General features: G+C 45.6%; 1 protein-coding gene across 1 annotated transcript; it reads left to right on the top strand.

Moving 5' to 3' along the window:
- The first annotated feature begins 16392 nt into the window (after positions 1–16392).
- LOC121046511 (protein ALP1-like) lies at positions 16393–18379 on the top strand. Its single transcript, XM_040500837.2, has 3 exons — positions 16393–16874; positions 16951–17158; positions 17759–18379. The coding sequence occupies exons 1-3, from the start codon at positions 16407–16409 to the stop codon at positions 18157–18159; spliced, it is 1077 nt and encodes a 358-aa protein (XP_040356771.1). The 5' UTR covers positions 16393–16406; the 3' UTR covers positions 18160–18379.
- The last annotated feature ends 279 nt before the right edge of the window (positions 18380–18658 follow it).

The raw sequence follows: 18658 nt of genomic DNA, 5'->3' as shown, positions 1-18658 counted from the left end.
GTTCTCAAGAGCTTGGCTCACAATAGGCTAGAAGGTTTTCCGTAACCTCAACCAAGTCGTCGTGACGTCAAGGATGACTGGCCACCATCAGCTCTTTCTGAACTAGGCAGCTGAATATATGACGCACAAGCAAATGACCAGACGTGATGAAGCCACGAAAGGCAGGGTTGGCTCACTTGCTCCAGCAGAAGCATAGCCGCGGCATTCCCTTCGCTGACCAATGCTTGTTGAAATAAATCGCTCTCAGGCTAGAATCTGGCACCCAGGCTAATTATTCGTTAACCCTAAATGGGCACCATCTGGAAGGTTGGATATCTCAAACTTATTGGGAGGTCACGAACTGAATTAACCTAGTTAAAACATGAAGGAAACCCGCAAAAAAAAATTACTCGCGCAGGTGTTTGTCAACGGGTAGGAAGACAGACACAAAAGTTTGTTTTCAAATCTCCTAGAAGTTTATTACGCAGAGCATGTCCCATAGATAAGTACAAACATGGAAGGGCGCGGCGAAATGTAAAAAGGCGCTTCTAAGCTTTTATACAGCTGAGAAGATTGCAAAGCGTACAAGAAGAGGGGGAATTCTAAGGTATACATTGCCTATTCTCCCGGAAGCTAGAAAAATATTTTCCCCAAAATTCTACCTGCAAACACCTCTCATTGGTGGTAACAATCAGTTTGTCGAAGGACGCTTCATCGACAGATTGTTTTATAAATAGCTACTATGAGTAGCCTTTTTTTTCTTTTGTAAGAAGTCTCTCCAGATTGTCGCCGCAAATTTTTTGTAGGGTGGGCCACGTGGGATAACGTTTCCGTAATGAGCCGTTGCAGAATGTCGCGCGAAGCTGCGTGGACGGGACTGCCGGCCAATGATCGACACACCCGCGAAAAAATGTCCCCGCATTGTGAAATAGGCGTAACGAGTGTCGGTGATATGTTAGTGTCGACAAAACGTTTCCATCAAACGTGCATTCACGAAAAGTTGCCTATGACACATGTTTCCACGAAATACCGAGAGAACAAGAAAATAAGTATTGTCCGGTATAATTGTCGCATGATTTCAGCCAGCTATTTGGAGGTGGCTGCGGGCAGACTTTCGGGGAATTTATTGTCCCGTCTGCCGGGAGAATAGGCAGTGGCCGATTTTATAAGTAATTTTGAAGAGTACCCGTAAAACAACGGTCACTCGTTTCCAACAAGTCGGGTTCAGTGCACTTACCATAAACTTAGCGGACTTAAAAGACGTATTCCGAGATATATGTCGATACGGGCACTGCAGATCAACCTCACAAAAACTGGAAGAAAGGGGTTAGGTAAGATTCATTTAGCACGATGTGTCAGAACAGTCATTTGTCGAACGCACACCAAACGCGTCAGAAGAATTTCTTAATCTTCCTTGAAGAAATCGCTTCTTGCCGTTATACGCAAAGGACTTTTCAAATACTGATTGCCTTGGATACGTTGTCACGGGCGAAATCTTCAGCAGCCCCGCAGGTTGCAGCATAGCCCAAAAGAAACTAGGCCAGAAAGCAGGCATTCCGGGGTTAGAAAAAGCTACCGCCGCCACCCGGGATACCTTTACAACGTGATCACGCTGCTGAAGTTACCCGCGCCAGAGAGCGGAGTCAAGTGATAAAAATGTCTCCTATTGATTGGTTCGGCGAGTTCGCACATTCTTCCACCCTTTCAGCATAGGAAGAGAGGGGAAAAAGAGAAGGAGTAGGAAAGTAATAGCTCCTTCAAGGTCAAAAGGGGACTTATCAAAGCTGTGTGTTGGGCTAGTTGGTATTGGTCTTGGGTTGCCAAAGGCATGGTAGCGCTTTTTTGGACGAGGACAAAAGAAAGAAAGACAAGACAGACACGAGCGCTGTGTCTGTCTTGACAGACACAGCGCTCGTGTCTGTCTTGTCTTTCTTTCTTTTGTCCTCGTCCAAAAAAGCGCTACCATGCCTTTGGCAACCCAAGTCAAAAGGGGGTTGCGCTCACAAAGGTTTATTTTCAGGGGTATCCCAACAAATGAACACAACGAGAGGATTTGTGACTTATATCTTCTTGAAAGTTCGACCTAAAGTTGATAGTGCAGTGGATGTTATCCGTGGCCTTTGCCTTCGGGAGGTGCCGTGCTCTTTCTTATCTCTTTCCCTTGGAGACTGTAGTCACGTCATCCTACCCGGAGACACGATTCGCCTAAAACAAGCATAGCGTCTATTCTGCAGCCAACACCGAGTGAACAGGACAGCTCCATAATTCCAAAGTAACTTCGTAGCCCGAAAATGACCCCTAAAACGGGAAGCTTGAAGATCCTAATATAAAATAAAGAATTAACTGCGACCACGTTGACGGCGACTACGTTGACTGACCGCGTTTGCTCTGCGAAAATTTGAGCGTGGTGCTCTCGAGCAGCGTTAGCTTGCTGTTGATGCACGGCGCTGCTTTATCGTTGAGAATCCTTTGCCGTGCGAACGCGAAAACGTTCTCATGCCGGGCACGGGCATACCCTACGAAGCAGTGCCTGTCAGCAACGGCCTGCGCAGCATCGCAACCTTTTTGTATAATCAATACATAAGAGACGTCATGCTTAGGCTCATCCAAAACACGAAGCCCGAAAGATCAAATCTTATCCGATCCAAGCAGAAGCTTATCGGGGCGCGTGGCTAGCATGGCGGTGTACTAAGCTGGGTGCATTGATACACCTATAGGGTTTTAAGGTGGAGGAGGGGGCTAATGGTCGGTGTGCAAGTACACTGGTTGGGTAACGGTCGGTGCATCTTCCAGCAAAGGGGTGCATGTCCGTCCGATGCACCCGACTACAACTTTTTTTTTTCTTAGAGTGCAGTTGGGAAGTAAATATGTGGAGCACTAACCAAAAAAACGCGGATGTGGTATTCGCGCCAAGAGTGCCGCGCAGCGACAGAGCGATATTGTTAGCGCAAAGGTGACATCGGCGCTGTTTTCGTATTTTATTTTCAAAGAAAGACGGGCAAAATATTTTCCCACTTCTGGTAATGTTCCAAATGAACATATCACACGACAGTGCTAGTTCAGACAATAGCCTTTCAAGTCTAACGAAAAAAGAAAAAACACTGAATAAAACGGTGATCGTTTGCTTGCGCTAACAGTGTTCGCGTGATGCACGCACTACAATCCTGCCAACCACTCGCTTATGATGCTTCTGCCTCTGCCCGTCGTCATGCCAAAGTTTCGTCAGCGTGATGAAAGTTAAGATTATGGGTGTCCCTTCGGCGATACTGAAAATCAACACTTCTGGCCAGACATTTGCCGGCCGTGTTTATGTCTTCGGCGGCCAAGCTGAAAATCAGCACTTTATGCGGAACACTTGCCGGCAGTGTTTATGTCCACGGCAGCCAAGCTGAAAATCAGCACTGTTGGCCAAACACTTGCCAACCGCGTTTATGTCTTCGGCGGCCAAGCTGAAAATCAGCACTTCTGGCCGAACACTTCTCGGTCGTGTTTATGTTCACGGCGGCCAAGCTGAAAATCAGCACTTCTGGCCGAACACTTGTCGGTCGTGTTTATGTCCACGGCGGCCAAGCTGAAAATCAGCACTTCTGGCGGAACACTTGCCGGCAGTGTTTATGTCCACGGCAGCCAAGCTGAAAATCAGCACTGTTGGCCAAACACTTGCCAACCGCGTTTATGTCTTCGGCGGCCAAGCTGAAAATCAGCACTTCTGGCGGAACACTTGTCGGTCGTGTTTATGTCCACGGCAGCCAAGCTGAAAATCAGCACTGTTGGCCAAACACTTGCCAACCGCGTTTATGTCTTTGGCGGCCAAGCTGAAAATCAGCACTTCTGGCCGAACACTTGTCGGTCGTGTTTATGTTCACGGCGGCCAAGCTGAAAATCAGAGCTTCTGGCCAAACGCTTGCCGGCCGTGTTTATGTCCCCGGCGGCCAAGCTGAAAATCAGCACTGGTGGCCAAACACTTACCAACCGCCTTTACGTCTCCGGCGGCCAAGCTGAAAATCAACACTTCCGGCCAGGCGCCTGCCGGCAGTGTTTATCTCTCCGGCGGCCAAGCTAAAAATAGCTAGTTTGTGGCCGAACTCTTGCCGCCCTTGTTTATGTCTCCTTTGGCCAAGAACTTAAAGCGGCCAAGCTGTCCAGACACTGGCCAACCGTCGGCCGATCGAAAGTCACTTTTTGGTGCTGCCTGGGTTGCCTTCAACGCACCACTTTGTGGAACTGCTGATCTTTAGCATACATCGACGGCTGCTACACGCAGGGTACATGGACACTCTAACTCAGCTAAGTTAAGAAGGCCTTGAGCCTTTGTCTTGTCTGCAGAAGGATGAGCAGCAAGAGTGCGACTGAACCAGTCGCGACACTTCCACGAGACCGAGTGTTGGAGACGCGCCCTTTTGCAGTCACAACCCTTACAGAAATGTCATATATGACCCAGATATATTTGATATGGGGCCGTATATGGGCATATAAGTAGACATATACGGTCATATATTGCCATACAAGGGCTGAAATCAGGGCAGATATGGTAAGGTGACACCACATATGACATATAGTGCCAGATAAGGTCATATATGGTGCCAGTGGCTGCCATATATGACAGTATAGGATGCCTGATACACCTGCATATGGCACTATACGGCGCCAGTCAACATGTAGATGCAAGTAGCACTCCGCGTCGGCCGGTATCGGGACTACGTCAGCCCGCCCATGGTAACAGGATGGCAGCGCCTGGCCATGGGCACCGGGGAGTTGCCGGCCCAGGCCGGCTTTGGGTTTTCGTCTTGCACATTGGCCAGTCCAGCCGTAGAAGTTACAGTGAATGGCCGGCATCGGGTTTTTGCTGTCTTTGCTGGCTAGTCTTTCCATGGAGGTTCCAGTAACTGGCCGGCATCGATATTTTGCTGTCTTTGATGGCCGGTATTTACGGAAGTTCAGTAACTGGCCGGCACCGGTATTTCGCTGTCTTTAATGGCAAGTATTTACAAGGAAGTTCAGTAACTGGCCGGCATTGTAATTTTGCAGTCTTTGATGGGCAGTATTTACATGGAAGTTCAGTGACTGGTCGGCATCGGCGCTTTGCTGTTCGCAGGCTGGCGGTATCCGGAAACTTCGTTTACGGACCGGCATCGTTCTATTTTTTTAGCCTTTTTCACTATGCAGTCACGTCATTAAGATTCCGACGAACTGCGGCGATTCATATGTAGCGAGTGGAAATGTTTGCGTTGATCAATCCTTCGTAAATGACTGCCGACGCTGGTGTATTTGATCCCACCATGGCAAGGCTGACGTGTTCTATCGCGAAAACGCGAAAAAAAACAAAAAAAAAACAATGCCGTGAGGAAGAACGGTGCCGGCGACAGCGTAAACATAGAAAATATTTAAAATAAAAAAAACTATTACACAAAGGTGAGAAAATTTTTAAAATAATAAAAACGAATTCAAAAAGGTAAGAGAAAAATATTTAAAATAATAAAAAGTAATACTAAAAGATGAGAAAAAAATATTTAAAATAAAAACTAATACAAAGAGGTGAGAAAAAATATTTAAAATAATACAAAATACAAAATAATACAAAACACAAAATAATACAAACAGGTGAGATAAAATATTTCAAATAATAAGAACGAATACAAAAAGGTGAGAAAAACATTTAACATGAAAAAAAAAATGAAAGAAAACAGTTAACGCTTACCGCGAATCGAACCAACTACCACAAGCTCAGAAAACCAAGACGTCAACACACTGCGTTACCGCCGCTCGCATGACCTCCGCAACCTTTCAAGAAGGTTGCATGTCTGCTGAATTTCTTTTTCACCATTGCAGGCTTAGTTTCGTATTGTTATTTTGCAAGATCTTCAGGACTTATTGATAATATTATGGCGAAATTGACATGTCCAATAATTTATTATTGCTGTGTCTTTTATGAGTTTTATAATGCGGTTTGCTGATCGTTTTATTTCAAACGTGTTGAAGATACGAATACAATCTCATCGACGCAACGGCCTATGTTTCGCACGCTTTGCCGGCCGTGTGCGTTTGAATGCCTGTGTTCACGGCCGGCTAACGGTCCAATTACCCGATTAGTGGTGGTGCGTGGAGTTTGCCTTAGTTTCAAATGTGTCCGACAAAGACGGAAGCGACTGTGGGACGTGGATCTACGTCAAATCTGCTCAACAGCCAAGATCATGGCACGGGATCGAAGTAGGTTCGTGTTTTGTTCGTTTGGGCTAGATTATTTTTTGCGTTCAATAGGCTTGTTATTGTCTGTAGGTCGCTTGCTTTTATCAGTATTACTAATTGTGCGCGAATGGTGTTATGCGAGGCTGTTGTTTTTTTTTTCCCCAATGCAGAGGCTGTCTACTCGCTTAAAGTCGATCAGTTGCGGCGGAACTCTTTGGGAGACGGATTGAGGGGGGGGCAAAGGCGGAAGAGGAGGGGGGGGGGGGGGTTGATTTCCTCCCTCCGCCGTATTGTTTACTGGTAAGCTAGAATGTATGGAAGAGCGCGGTGCCCCTCCATCGCCGACGCCACTCTCCGTACTTGCGTGCTGAGAGCTGGACCCGACAAAAACAGCGATTGATTGATCGAGCAAGTCCGTAGCTTTCGCCGCCCCAGTCGTCTGCAGACGCCTTCATTTTCGCAGTTCGCACCCGGAAAAAAATTGCCAAAAATTTATGCCGCGATGAATTTACCCCATGGTGATTAATGCATAGCATACCACTTCCGATCGCAAAAATTGGTGCCCGCGAAATAATTTTTGACGCTGGCATTTATTCCTCGCGAAATGTCGAGCTCTAAAGATCATTTGCTGTACACGTGTTTCGTATGATCCAACGCACGTGTAACGAATTTCACACCTCCAGAAACACTCAGGCTGCTTTAAATGGTGAAGAATTTATTCTCTTCCTACTGGTGTATTTTTAGAGGCTTTCAAATATTAATTACAAGCTTCTAGGGAAATGTACATGCATGTCCTCAATTAAGGTAGTGTCTCGCCAGTTTTTGGTATCTATATTTTGTTCAGTGTAAGTATATAGTGTTAAACATACCTCACCCCATCCCTGTTTTTCGTGTAGTACTGCCTTGATTGAATGGTGTAAGTTGTAATTGTTTTTAGTTGTTGCATGATTGTAGTAAGGTGGTGAGCTGGTACTAATTGAACACCTTGAAAAATAGTTTGAAAAAGCCAAGGAGACAGGGAGAGTAACACGGAGACCTCAAGCGAGTGCAGACTGAACTTGTACAAATCAGAGAAGGGAGAAATAATGTATGCGGAAGGAGCTCGAACACAGGCCCAAATGGAACGCGCTGATTTAAGGCCCGTTCACACTCTTTCGACCTCTTAAACCTGGGTTGCAGTTCCTTAAAACTTCTTAAACCGGAGAACACACTGGCGCCATCTGTTGGGAAGCAGTGTAAACTCGGCGGTCCGGCATATTTTTTTATTTCTCGCGCATTATCTTTTCTTTCTTGGCTCGAAAAACTTTTGTCAATGTTATAAACGAGCCTTTCTATGGGTATTACGCACATTTGACCTCGGGAATTCCCCAAAACCTTCGCTCTTGTGAAATGCAGTTCCGGGGTCACCGCATAGATGGCGCCACAGTGCCAGAGTGTTCCGTCATTCTAAAAACATTTAAGAAGTTTTAAGAGATCTCGCCTCTCTCAGTCGTACTCGGTCGCAAGAGTGTGAACGGGCGTTCACCTGTTAGCAAGAGCAGATTAAAAAAAACAAAAAAAACATAATTTTCATGGTAGTTAATGTAACAGATGGATGGCTAATATATAAAAACAGCTCAATCTGTGTCTAAAATCTATGATGGATTGTCACCTACCTATGCACTGTTTACACTGCTCGTGTATGTCATCCTTAGGAAAAACGTGAATAATTAGCAGATACCATTAAAAAGCATACAAGATAATTATCTTAGGCCTTGATTATTCGTAGTAGGGGAGAACAATGTGTCTGCACATTCGTCTGTTACCTGAGCTGCCGAGGAAATTGTTTTTACAGTCTTACGCTGGACATTTGGGAATCTACTGTCAGGATTGTGGTTGCGTAGCACATATTGAAAATTGTTCCGTAATAGATGGGATTTGAGACCCACTGACAAGGTAAATAATGAAAGCGCAAAGAATAGAGCATCTGAAGGACAAATGTGCAAGTAGTCCTTCTAAGCGCTGTCGAACAAAGAGTTCCAGTTTCTATCTAAACGATAGGGGTGAGGGAGAGGGATGAATTGTAGGAGTTTTTTTTTCGTTCTTTACTTTTTTCTTGTCTTTTCCTTTTCTCTTCTCTCGTCTTTCGCTTTTTCCTTGTATTTCGTGCTATTTCTTTTGCTTATCACGATTTGGAATGTCCACCTAGACGTTGAAGAAAAGAATGAAGTAGTCGAATACACAAGAGTTATACGTTCAGCGCGTGTGCTTGTCTTTCAGAGTATCTGGTGTGTGATTGTTTCCCTGCACTGTCATCGTAGAATATACAAAAATGAATAATGACATTGGCATATTTGTCGTGCCAAAGCCTGTCACAATTTTTCCGAACTCTGACCTCCACGAGATCACAATACCATTGTCTCTGTTGTAGTGGCACGGCAGCGTCTATACTTGTTTTGCTCCAGTCTTTGTAAGGGCTGTAAGGGCTGTAAGGGCGACGCTGTTATCCGATTCTACTCAATTATGGTGTACTAGATAGCACTATATTTGCAGAGATAGTCTTCGGTTTTTGTAGTTCCATCGAAATATATTTCAGCTTTTAAGTTACTTGTTATTTAGCATGTAAATTTACAAGCTTATCTAGATTGAAGGCAGCAAATATCTTGCCAGCACTCATGCTACGTGTTTGAAGTATATTGCGTTAACATAATTGACCCTACCTTTGATTTTTATTTGTCAGTGCCTCAAGGGAAGCAAGGAAAAGGAGTGGATCCCCGCCCCTGCCCGTTTCTACCTGGATGAGCATCATAACGGCGTGCGGTTGTGTATCACTACTGCGTGGTGCGCGTTAAAGACCCCAGGCTAGCGGTTGTATACGCGCTCACTAAATTACTCTACAGCTGAGACAGCAGACGCCCACTGAGGCAAGCTAACTTCTGACTGTATGAGCATACACACAATTTTTTTTTTGAGGAGTGGGATTATTTAGAGAGGCTAGTGGGTTTTTCTATGGGTACGAAGCTGTCCGAAATAATCTCAGAATGGAAAAAAGCATCACGAAGTTCCGCCTGGTCCCAAACAGCCACAATAATGAACACGGAATTCAGAAGAGTAGTAATACGAAGGACTTACGCAGGCAGCCACAATTTTGAGTTCGCAATGACATTTGATTATGATCACAAATATTCCTGCTTTGCTCAATGTGGCCTAGTTTACACACCATATTGGTGATCTTTAGCGCAGCAGGAATATTTTTTATCAGAATTAAACGTCATTGTTAACTGAACAAATGGGGCTGTCTGTCTAAGTCCTTCGTGTTTTTATTCTTTTTACTTCTGTGTTCATTATTTCTTTTTTTTCTCATGATTTAGTCCTTTTTTTTTTCTTATGTGTTCATTATTTTATTTCTTATTTTTATGATGTTTTAGTTAAAGATATGATGCCCTCGTCATTTTCTAGTCCGGGAAACAGTGGTGACCTCGTCGTGTTCAAGGAGCAGTAATGACCTTTTCATCTTGTATTGCTTCCGCAGCGAACAACGGTGTCTGTGTGCTTGTGTGACGTGTTAATCACACGTTGGGCGACCAAACGGAAAAACAAGGTCAGCGAGGAGCGACTGGGGGCTTTGAACATCACACGGTGCAAGGAAGGACTTCAACGACGAGGCAAGCAAGCAAGCCCTTGTCAAAACTGCGGTGCTCGACCGGAGAGTTGAATCAGGACTGTGACTCTATGAGTAGGAATCAACGACTTTGAAACTTTCGTATAGTTTACAGCTTAATTGTTGCCTTCCGTTTGTTTTATTTTAATAGGTATCTTTGTGCTATTATATTTTTAGTCCATTTTAATGTTTTTCCGTGCTATATTACAGTTTTCTTTCTTATCATTTTTTCTTGGATGGGGGAAGTACTTGTTTAGAGTTTTGGCGCTTTTACAAATAAAACTTTTTTTGCAAACCATATTCTCGGTCTGCTTCCTCGACAACCAATCCCGCCAAAGGGCTGTTTACTTTCCGACGTCGAATGATACGTTACAATGTTTCCGAGCTAGCGATCGCCTGCATTCTATATTTGTAGCATACATATTTGTTGGAATGACAGATTCCGAACCAGACCAATAACGACTGGTCAGTGCCCTATTCTGTAGATTTATCTACGTAAAAACACGTTTGGCAGTGTGGGATAGCAGTAAAATGTATATTATGGGGATATTCATAGAAATGCATTATATGATCCCATGTCTGGACCTGGAAAGTATGGTACCTGCCCCATGGCAATAATTTTCATGAGATGCTAGAAGGAGCATCACATGAAAATTGCTTTATATGGGGTGGATACCCTATTTGCCAGGCCCAAACACGGGATCATACAAAGCAGCCGCTATATTGCATATAAGGAATTGGGCAGATATGGGTATATAAGGAATTGGGCAGATGTGGGTATATAAGGAATTGGGCAGATATGGGTATATAAGGAATTGGGCAGATATGGCTTTATCAGTCCAGATATGGCCTGAGTATGCCTATCTGGCCATATCTGCCCAATTCCTTATATATCCATATCTGTATTTTTTAATATAAGTCCAGATATGACATTTCTGTAAGGGAAGACTCGACTTCGCCGGACCTGTCCTGACCAAGGACGAAGGCAAGATAAAGAAATCATTCATTCCGCTACCGACCTGCGCAGTCACTAGAGCAATACATCTGGAGGTGGTGAGCGACTTGCCTACAGGTAGTTTCCTTTTGGCATTTCGGTGCTTTGTGGCCCCCCTTACAGAAATGTCATATCTGGACTTATATTAAAAAATACAGATATGGATATATAAGGAATTGGGCAGATATGGCCAGATATGCATACTCAGGCCATATCTGGACTGATAAAGCCATATCTGCCCAATTTCTTATATACCCATATCTGCCCAATCCCTTATATGCAATATATGGACTGCTTTATATGATCCCGTGTTTGGGCCTGGCAAATAGGGTATCCACCCCATATAAAGCAATTTTCATGCGATGCTCCTTCTAGCATCACATGAAAATTATTGCCATGGGGCAGGTACCACACTTTCCAGGTCCAGATATGGGATCACATAATATACATTTTACTGCTATCCCACACTGCCAAACGTGTGTTTACGTAGATATATCCACAGAATAGGCCATTGACCAATCCTTATTGGTATGGTTCGGAATCTGTCATTCCGACAAATATGTATGCTACAAATATAGAATGCAGGCGATCGCTAGATCGGAAACATTATAACATATCACTAGATGTCGGAAAGTAAACAGCCCTTTGGCGGGATTGGTTGTCGAGGGAGCAGACCGAGAATATGGTTTGCCAAAAACGTTTTATTTATAAAAGCGCCAAAGCTCTAAACAAGTACTTCCCCCATTCAAGAAAAAATGATAAGAAACAAAACTGTAATATAGCATGGGCAAACATTAAAATGGACTACAAATTTAATAGCACAAAGACACTTATTAAAATGATACAAACAGAAGGCAACAATTAAGCTGTAAACTATACGAAAGTTTCAGTCGTTGATTCCTACTCACAGAGTCACAGTCCTGATTCAACTCTCCGGTCGAGCACAGCAGTTTTGACAAGGGCTTGCTTGCTAGCCTCATCGTTGAAGTCCTTCCTTGCACCGTGTGATGTTCAAAGCCCCCATTCGCTCCTCGCTGGCCTTGTTTTTCCGTTCGGTCGCCAAATCTTCCCGTGTGATTAACACGTCACACATGCACACAGACACCGTTGTTCGCCGCGGAAGCAATACATGATGAAAAGGTCATTACTGCTGCTTGAGCACGACGAGGTCACCACTGTTTCCCGGACTAGGAAATGACGAGGGCATCATATCTTTAACTAAAACCTCATAAAAATAAAAAATAAAATAATGAACACATCAGAAACAAAAAAAAAATGAAATAATGAACACAGAAGTAAAAAGAATAAAAACACGAAGGACTTACACAGACAGCCACATTTGTTCAGTTAACAATGACGTTTAATTCTGATAAAAAATATTCCTGCTGCGCTAAAGATCACCAATATGGTGTGTAAACTAGGCCACCTTGAGAAAAGCAGGAATATTTGTGATCATAATCAAATGTCACTGCGAACTCAAAGAGTGGCTGCCTGCGTAAGTCCTTCGTATTACTATTTTTCTGAATTCCGTGTTCATTATTGTGGCTGTTTGGGACCAGGCGAACTTGGTGGTACTTTTTCCATTCTGACCTTAGTTCGGACAGCTTCCTACCCATGGAAAAACCCACTAGCCTCTCTACATAATCCCACTCCTCAAAAAAAAAAATTGTGTGTATGCTCATACAGTCAGAAGTTAGCTTGCCTCAGTGGGCGTCTGCTGTCTCAGCTGTAGAGTAATTTAGTGAGCGCGTATACAACCGCTAGCCTGGGGTCTTTAACGCGCACCACGCAGTAGTGACACACAACCGCACGCCGGTACGATGCTCATCCAGATCGAAACGGGCAGGGGCGGGGATCCACTCCTTCTCCTTGCTTCCCTTGAGGCACTGACAAATAAAAATCAAAGGTAGGGTCAATTATGTTAACGCAATATACTTCAAACACGTAGCATGAGTGCTGGCAAGATATTTGCTGCCTTCAATCTAGATAAGCTTGTAAATTTACATGCTAAATAACAAGTAACTTAAAAGCTGAAATATATTTCGATGGAACTACAAAAACCGAAGACTATCTCTGCAAATATAGTGCTATCTAGTATACCATAATTGAGTAGAATCGGATTACAGCGTCCCCCTTACAAAGACTGGAGCAAAACAAGTATAGACTCTGCCGTGCCACTACAACAGAAACAATGGTATTGTGATCTCGTGGAGATCAGTTCAGAAAAATTGTGACAGGCTTTGGCACGAAAAATGTGCCAATGTCATTATTCATTTTTGCATATTCTACGGTGACAGTGCAAGGAAACAATCACACACCAGATACTCAGAAAGACAAGCACACGCGCTGAACGTATAACTCTTGTGTATTCGAGTACTTCATTCTACTCTTCAACGTCTGGGTGGACATTCCAGATCGTGATACGCAGAAGTACCACACGAAAAACAGGGATGGGGTTAGGTATGTCTAACACTATATACTTCCACTGAACAAAATATAGATACCAAAAACTGGCGAGACACTACCTTAATTGAGGACAGGCATGTACTACCTTGATCACAGTTAGCGGGAACGCCGGAGCGCGTGGCAGCGGGTACTATCAGAGCAGCCTAACGGCCCGGCGCGCAAGTTCCAGCGCATGCGCATCGCGCCTGCTGAGGGAATATGCTCTCATCGCGCGCAACGCGTCATCGGAGCGCTCGCGCGTCGTCTGCTACGGGCGTCGTCTTCTACGTGAAGCATGTCGCATGGAAGTGCAGGGGTTGAAATGCGTGTAGATGAACTTATCAGCGCACGGGCATGCAACAAGCATGCGAATATTTTGATGCATGATAGAGTATCATACCATTTTTGTTTCTTATATTTTATAAAAAAAATATTCGAGGCCCCCTCCCCCGCATGCGGTGTGCTTGATAAATTTAGGCGCCTTTGCATTGCTGTCAGAATGATTGCTGCACCTCGTCATGGCCAGAGTTCCAGAGGTGGACAGGTGATTGATCATCGAGCTCTCCCTGAAAGGGCACTCGCAGCGGGCCATCGGGGCCCTTGCAAAAAGGCCTCTAAAGACGGTTAATAGGATCGTTCAAGCTTTCCGTTATGTAGGCCGGATCCACGACGCGCCTCGAGGGACTGCCCCAAGAGCGACGACCGAGGATGAGGACCGTTACATTATTGCCGCTGTCGTCGAGGACCCCTTTCTTTCGTTCAGGGAAATCCGAGAGGAGCTGGGATTGGACGTTTCGGACGTGACAATTCGTCGGAGGTTGGCAAGCGCCGGTCTGCATAGCGCCATGGCAGCGCAGAAGCCCCTGCTATCTCCTTCAAACAAGGAAGCGAGGCTCTGCTTTGCGATGGGACATGCGTCGTGGACGGCGGATGACAGGGGCCGGGCCGTCTTTTTAGACGAATCGACGTTCTCCACCAGGCAAGACGAATGCGTGCGTGTGTGGCGACCCCGCGGCGCACGGTAAGGCCTGCTTAGTATGCTAGCTGTTCTACGTAGATCTTGATAATTGTTTTCGTTGCGGAAATATTTCGTCGTTCGTTTACGTTCTCGCTACACACTCGTGATTTACTGCAATTCCGTTTGATAACAGGCTAGGGTCCCTTAACAGTTGAATTTTCTGTTATGTTATTCGCAATGTATCCATTGTTAGTTAAAGCTAATTATGTTGTTTATTTGTTTTTTTATTATCGTTGGCTCATATGGGTAGTCGTGACAGTCTTTGTTCCTTTCTCCTCTTTAGCTGCGTAATTTCTGTGTATACAGTTCGACAGCTTGGCTGAAAAATCACACCGCTCAACTAGGGTCGATGCGCTCCTGCAGGAACGATCCAGCCTACGTGCAGCGCGTTGCTTCCAGCGGCAGGACGTCCGTGAACGTTTGGGGTGCCATCACAAAACATGGCCTCGGTCCTCTGCACCGCAAAGTCGGGAGGCTGACATCGACCAGTTACTGCGACGTGGTGGACACCGTCCTTATACCCTTCGTTCGGAGTGGTCTCTTCCCCGACAGGAACTTCCTTTTTCATCAAGATCTCGAGCCGATCCACACTGCGCGCACCGTGAAGGACCACTTGCGGCAGTGCGGCATAGAGGAGTTGCCATGGGTTCCGAAGGGCGCGGACCTCAACATCATTGAGAACGTGTGGGGCCGAATGAAGGCGGCCATGGTGCGGACTCCTATTTATTCCGCCACAGAAGATGAGCTCTGGGACGCAGTCCAAGCAGAATGGGAACGTTTGAAAGGAGACGCGTCTTTCGTGTCAAGTCTTTACGACTTGCTGCCGCCAAGGATGGCGGCTGTAGTCGAGCTAAACGGGGATATGACCTGTTACTGAGCCTGTTTTAGTTTACTTGATTTTTCTTTGACTGCAGGTAGCAGCCATTCAATTTTACTTCAGCAATAAAGTTTGCACTTTTCTTACCCGACACTACTGACACAACGTCGTCGTTACAGCAATTGGCTGCAGCAAACCTTGTGGGCAGAAATCTTAGGCGTCTGCACCCCACAGTCACCAACACACATCTATCACAGGCCAAAAGGCAATAACAATAAGGAAGACAAGAACCACAAGCTATAAATGCAGTTATCAAAGTCAGGACCACGTTAATTAATGATGCAGACGCGCAGGCCGACAATTAGTTTATGATCACCGCACCCGAGATAGCTCTAGACTTCACAGGAAGCGGGGTCGGCGAAGCTGGCGCGGACTGACGCGAGAAGAAAAAAAGTCACAATGTTTATTTGCTTTAACAAATACTGAAACTAAACCAGGAAAGCAGATGAGCACATTGGAGGAGCTTTCATTATAGGGTTCACCACCTTTCGGGTATGCCAAAGTTCTTGCTATCACCGGTAGCATGCGCATGGTAGACAACAGCCGTAGCAGACAACACACGTAGCAGACAACACACGTAGCAGGCGAGGCGCGTAGCAGACGACAGGCGTAGCAGATGACAGGCGTAGCAGACGACACACGTAGCAGACGACAGGCGTAGCAGACGATACACGTAGCAGACGACGCGCGTAGCAGACGACAGACGAGCGCTCAGATGACGTGATACGCGCGACGAGAATATAATCTCGCCGCACGAGCGATGCGCATGCGCAGCAGTTGCGCGCCAGTCCGGTAGAGCGCTCTGATAGAGAGACTTTTAGCTTACCGCGTACCGGGCGACCGGCGCGGTTACCGCGACCGCGACCATCGAGCCGGTACCGGACCGAGAGCGTAGCGGGTAAAGAACGTTTTAGCATACCGTAACCGCGCCTGACCGCGCCTATGGAAGTTTCTTCTTTCTCCAACGGCTGGAAAAAGTCATGATGATGATAGTGAATACCGGCGTGGTTCGTTTTTAAAGCGGTACATTTATTTGGACAAATGCCGCATAAAAAGCCACTTTTAAAAAATATTTTCCTCATTACGAGTAGTTATAGTGGTACTTCCTTGGTATACGACCAAGTAACTTAATTTGTCAGCTAAGCTGTTGGATACTGGTCGCGCCTCAAGCCAAACGCATCCGTCGAGGGCTAGCCGACGCCGTCTCGTGTGCTCACCTTGCCCGTGGTAGCCTCGGTTCGGATAATCGGCTCCTTCCACGGGTGTGATGGCGCGCTACAGCGTGTTGGGCGACAATTTACTGTTAAATGAGCTAACGTGGCCGGAGATTGAAGCGATATATTCTGTTCAATCAGAGCCTGTCCCCAGACGCAACATTGGGCAGCACGGATTTGTAGATGTTCCGAACATGGACGAGTGGACGTTCAAAAGGAGCTTTAGATTTGAAAAAATGGATTTAGAAGATCTGGTGGCAGCTCTAAAAATTCCAGCCGAGGTGAAAAGCGCCCAGCGAGTGAGGGTTCCGGGGTACGAGGCGCTGTGCATGACCCTGCGAAGGCTGGCGTACCCCAATCGCCTTTGCGATTTAGAAAGAACGTTCGGTCGGCACAGCTCGGTCATTTCGAGCGTAGTAAGCACTGTCATGGCGCATATAGAATACCAGTTTCGACATCTGCTATCAGACCTGACAAACCACAAGTGGCTTGACGTGCCCTGCCTCAAGAAGCTCTCCGAGGTGAGAATACGCCGGCCTTTTGCAGGTGTTTGCGCTGTGCATCTGTCAACCTTATTTTCCGGGCGATGTTTTGCAGGCGGTGCATGCGAGAGGTGCGCCGTTAAAGAACTGCTGGGGCGTCATCGACGGCACTGCCCGACATATCTGCCGGCCGTCGGTGGGGCAACAGGAGCATTTCTCCGGACACAAGCGGCACCACGTGCAGAAATATCAAGCACTGATGTCTGCCAACGGCATCATCTGCCAATTAGATGGCCCTTTTAATGGGCGACGACATGACGCAGGCAAGTGTCTTCTTTGTGCTCAGATTTTCGTTGATGCTTTCCATGCACATTTTTTTTTTTGCACGAGGTTACAATAACAACCGACCCTATGCGAGTGTGCGCAGCTAGTTCTAGGTTACCTTAGCATTGTTCGTTCGTTCGCGCATTAGTAGACAAATATCTAAATAGCAAGCATTGTCCACAGTATTACTCATAAGCATCCAGCTACATGGCATGAAGGGCTGAAACCTACTTTGAACACGATATAAGCGTTGTATCCAAGGAACCAGGCCGATGGGGTTCATCGCTGTACCATATTTATTTGGTGGGAGTCGCAATACAGCGCAGGCCCTGTCCCGCAGTGTACAGCTTTCCATTCAACGAACACAAATTTGAGAATGGGTGTAGTCCTCCATCCCTAAAGAAACTAAAGCAGTATATGACAAAAGAATGGTTTCACACAGCTCAAATGATGAAGTAGAACAATTCCACGGGATATCAGAGAATAAGAGTTTCACTTTCCATTTTTTTAAAAAGCTCCTAAGGTCGCTCCTAAATGTAAAAGAGGCCTTGGTCTTGGATGTTCAGTGCCAATAAAAGTATGCAAATAACCAATTTCAGGTATCCTCAAAGACACCGCCCTTTATGACAACTTGCAAGCCATCAACCACGGTGAAAGATACGTCATCTACGGGGACCCAGCGTACCCACTGCGGCCTCTCCTTCTCAAGCCATTTGGAGGCTCCCGCCTGCTGCCGCACGAAGCTCTCTTTAACAAGAGGATGAGTACAGTCCGCCAGGCGGTCGAGTGGGGGTTTGGGAAGGTGGCCGCAGATTTTGCTTTTGTGGATTTCCACAAGAACCAGAAAATGTCGCGTCAAAGACTTGGGCGCATGTATAAGGTTGACACCCTACTGTCAAATTGTCACACATGCCTATACGGCAGTCAAGTGTCTAATTTCTTTGAGGTCGAGGCACCCGCCCTTGATGATTACCTTGTGCCCCTTTCCCTCGATTCGTAAACTTCATGTTATGTTTGGTGTATATAGATGCACTTGCATGTAAATGTATAGCATAGGACACCAAGTGTTCCTTTCTTTCTAGTTTCAATTCTACTTCAGGTCCGCTGTTTCCATTTTGCGCGGCATGTAACGCTGTGTTTCTACGTATGTAAATCGAAAGTTCTCTTTGAGCTGCTTTCATTTTCTGAATTTGTTCTAATTTTTTTTTTGTATTTGCTATCCTAGTTTGTGTGTTTCTGTTTCAATTTACATGCGAGTTTTGCCCCCTCCCCCTATGTAAAGCACCCCGTGGACATTTAAGGGTGATAATTAATAAAATAATGAATCAATCAGTGTTCCCTAGACTGCAATATATATTGTAAGGATTCAGAAAGGACAGAATAACATTCTCAGAAGGTGCAGAGCTATTATGTCCTCTTTTCTGCATCCTTCTAAAATATTTCCATCTTGGGGAACTGTCGCCATGATTAACTGTCGCAAACTCTTCAGCACCTCTACC

Source organism: Ixodes scapularis, unplaced genomic scaffold (genome assembly GCF_016920785.2).
Source record: "Ixodes scapularis isolate PalLabHiFi unplaced genomic scaffold, ASM1692078v2 PGA_scaffold28__5_contigs__length_5199819, whole genome shotgun sequence".
Classification (NCBI taxonomy): Eukaryota; Metazoa; Arthropoda; class Arachnida; order Ixodida; family Ixodidae; genus Ixodes; species Ixodes scapularis.
Note: the sequence above shows the minus strand (reverse complement) of the source record. Positions and strands in the feature narration are given on the sequence as shown.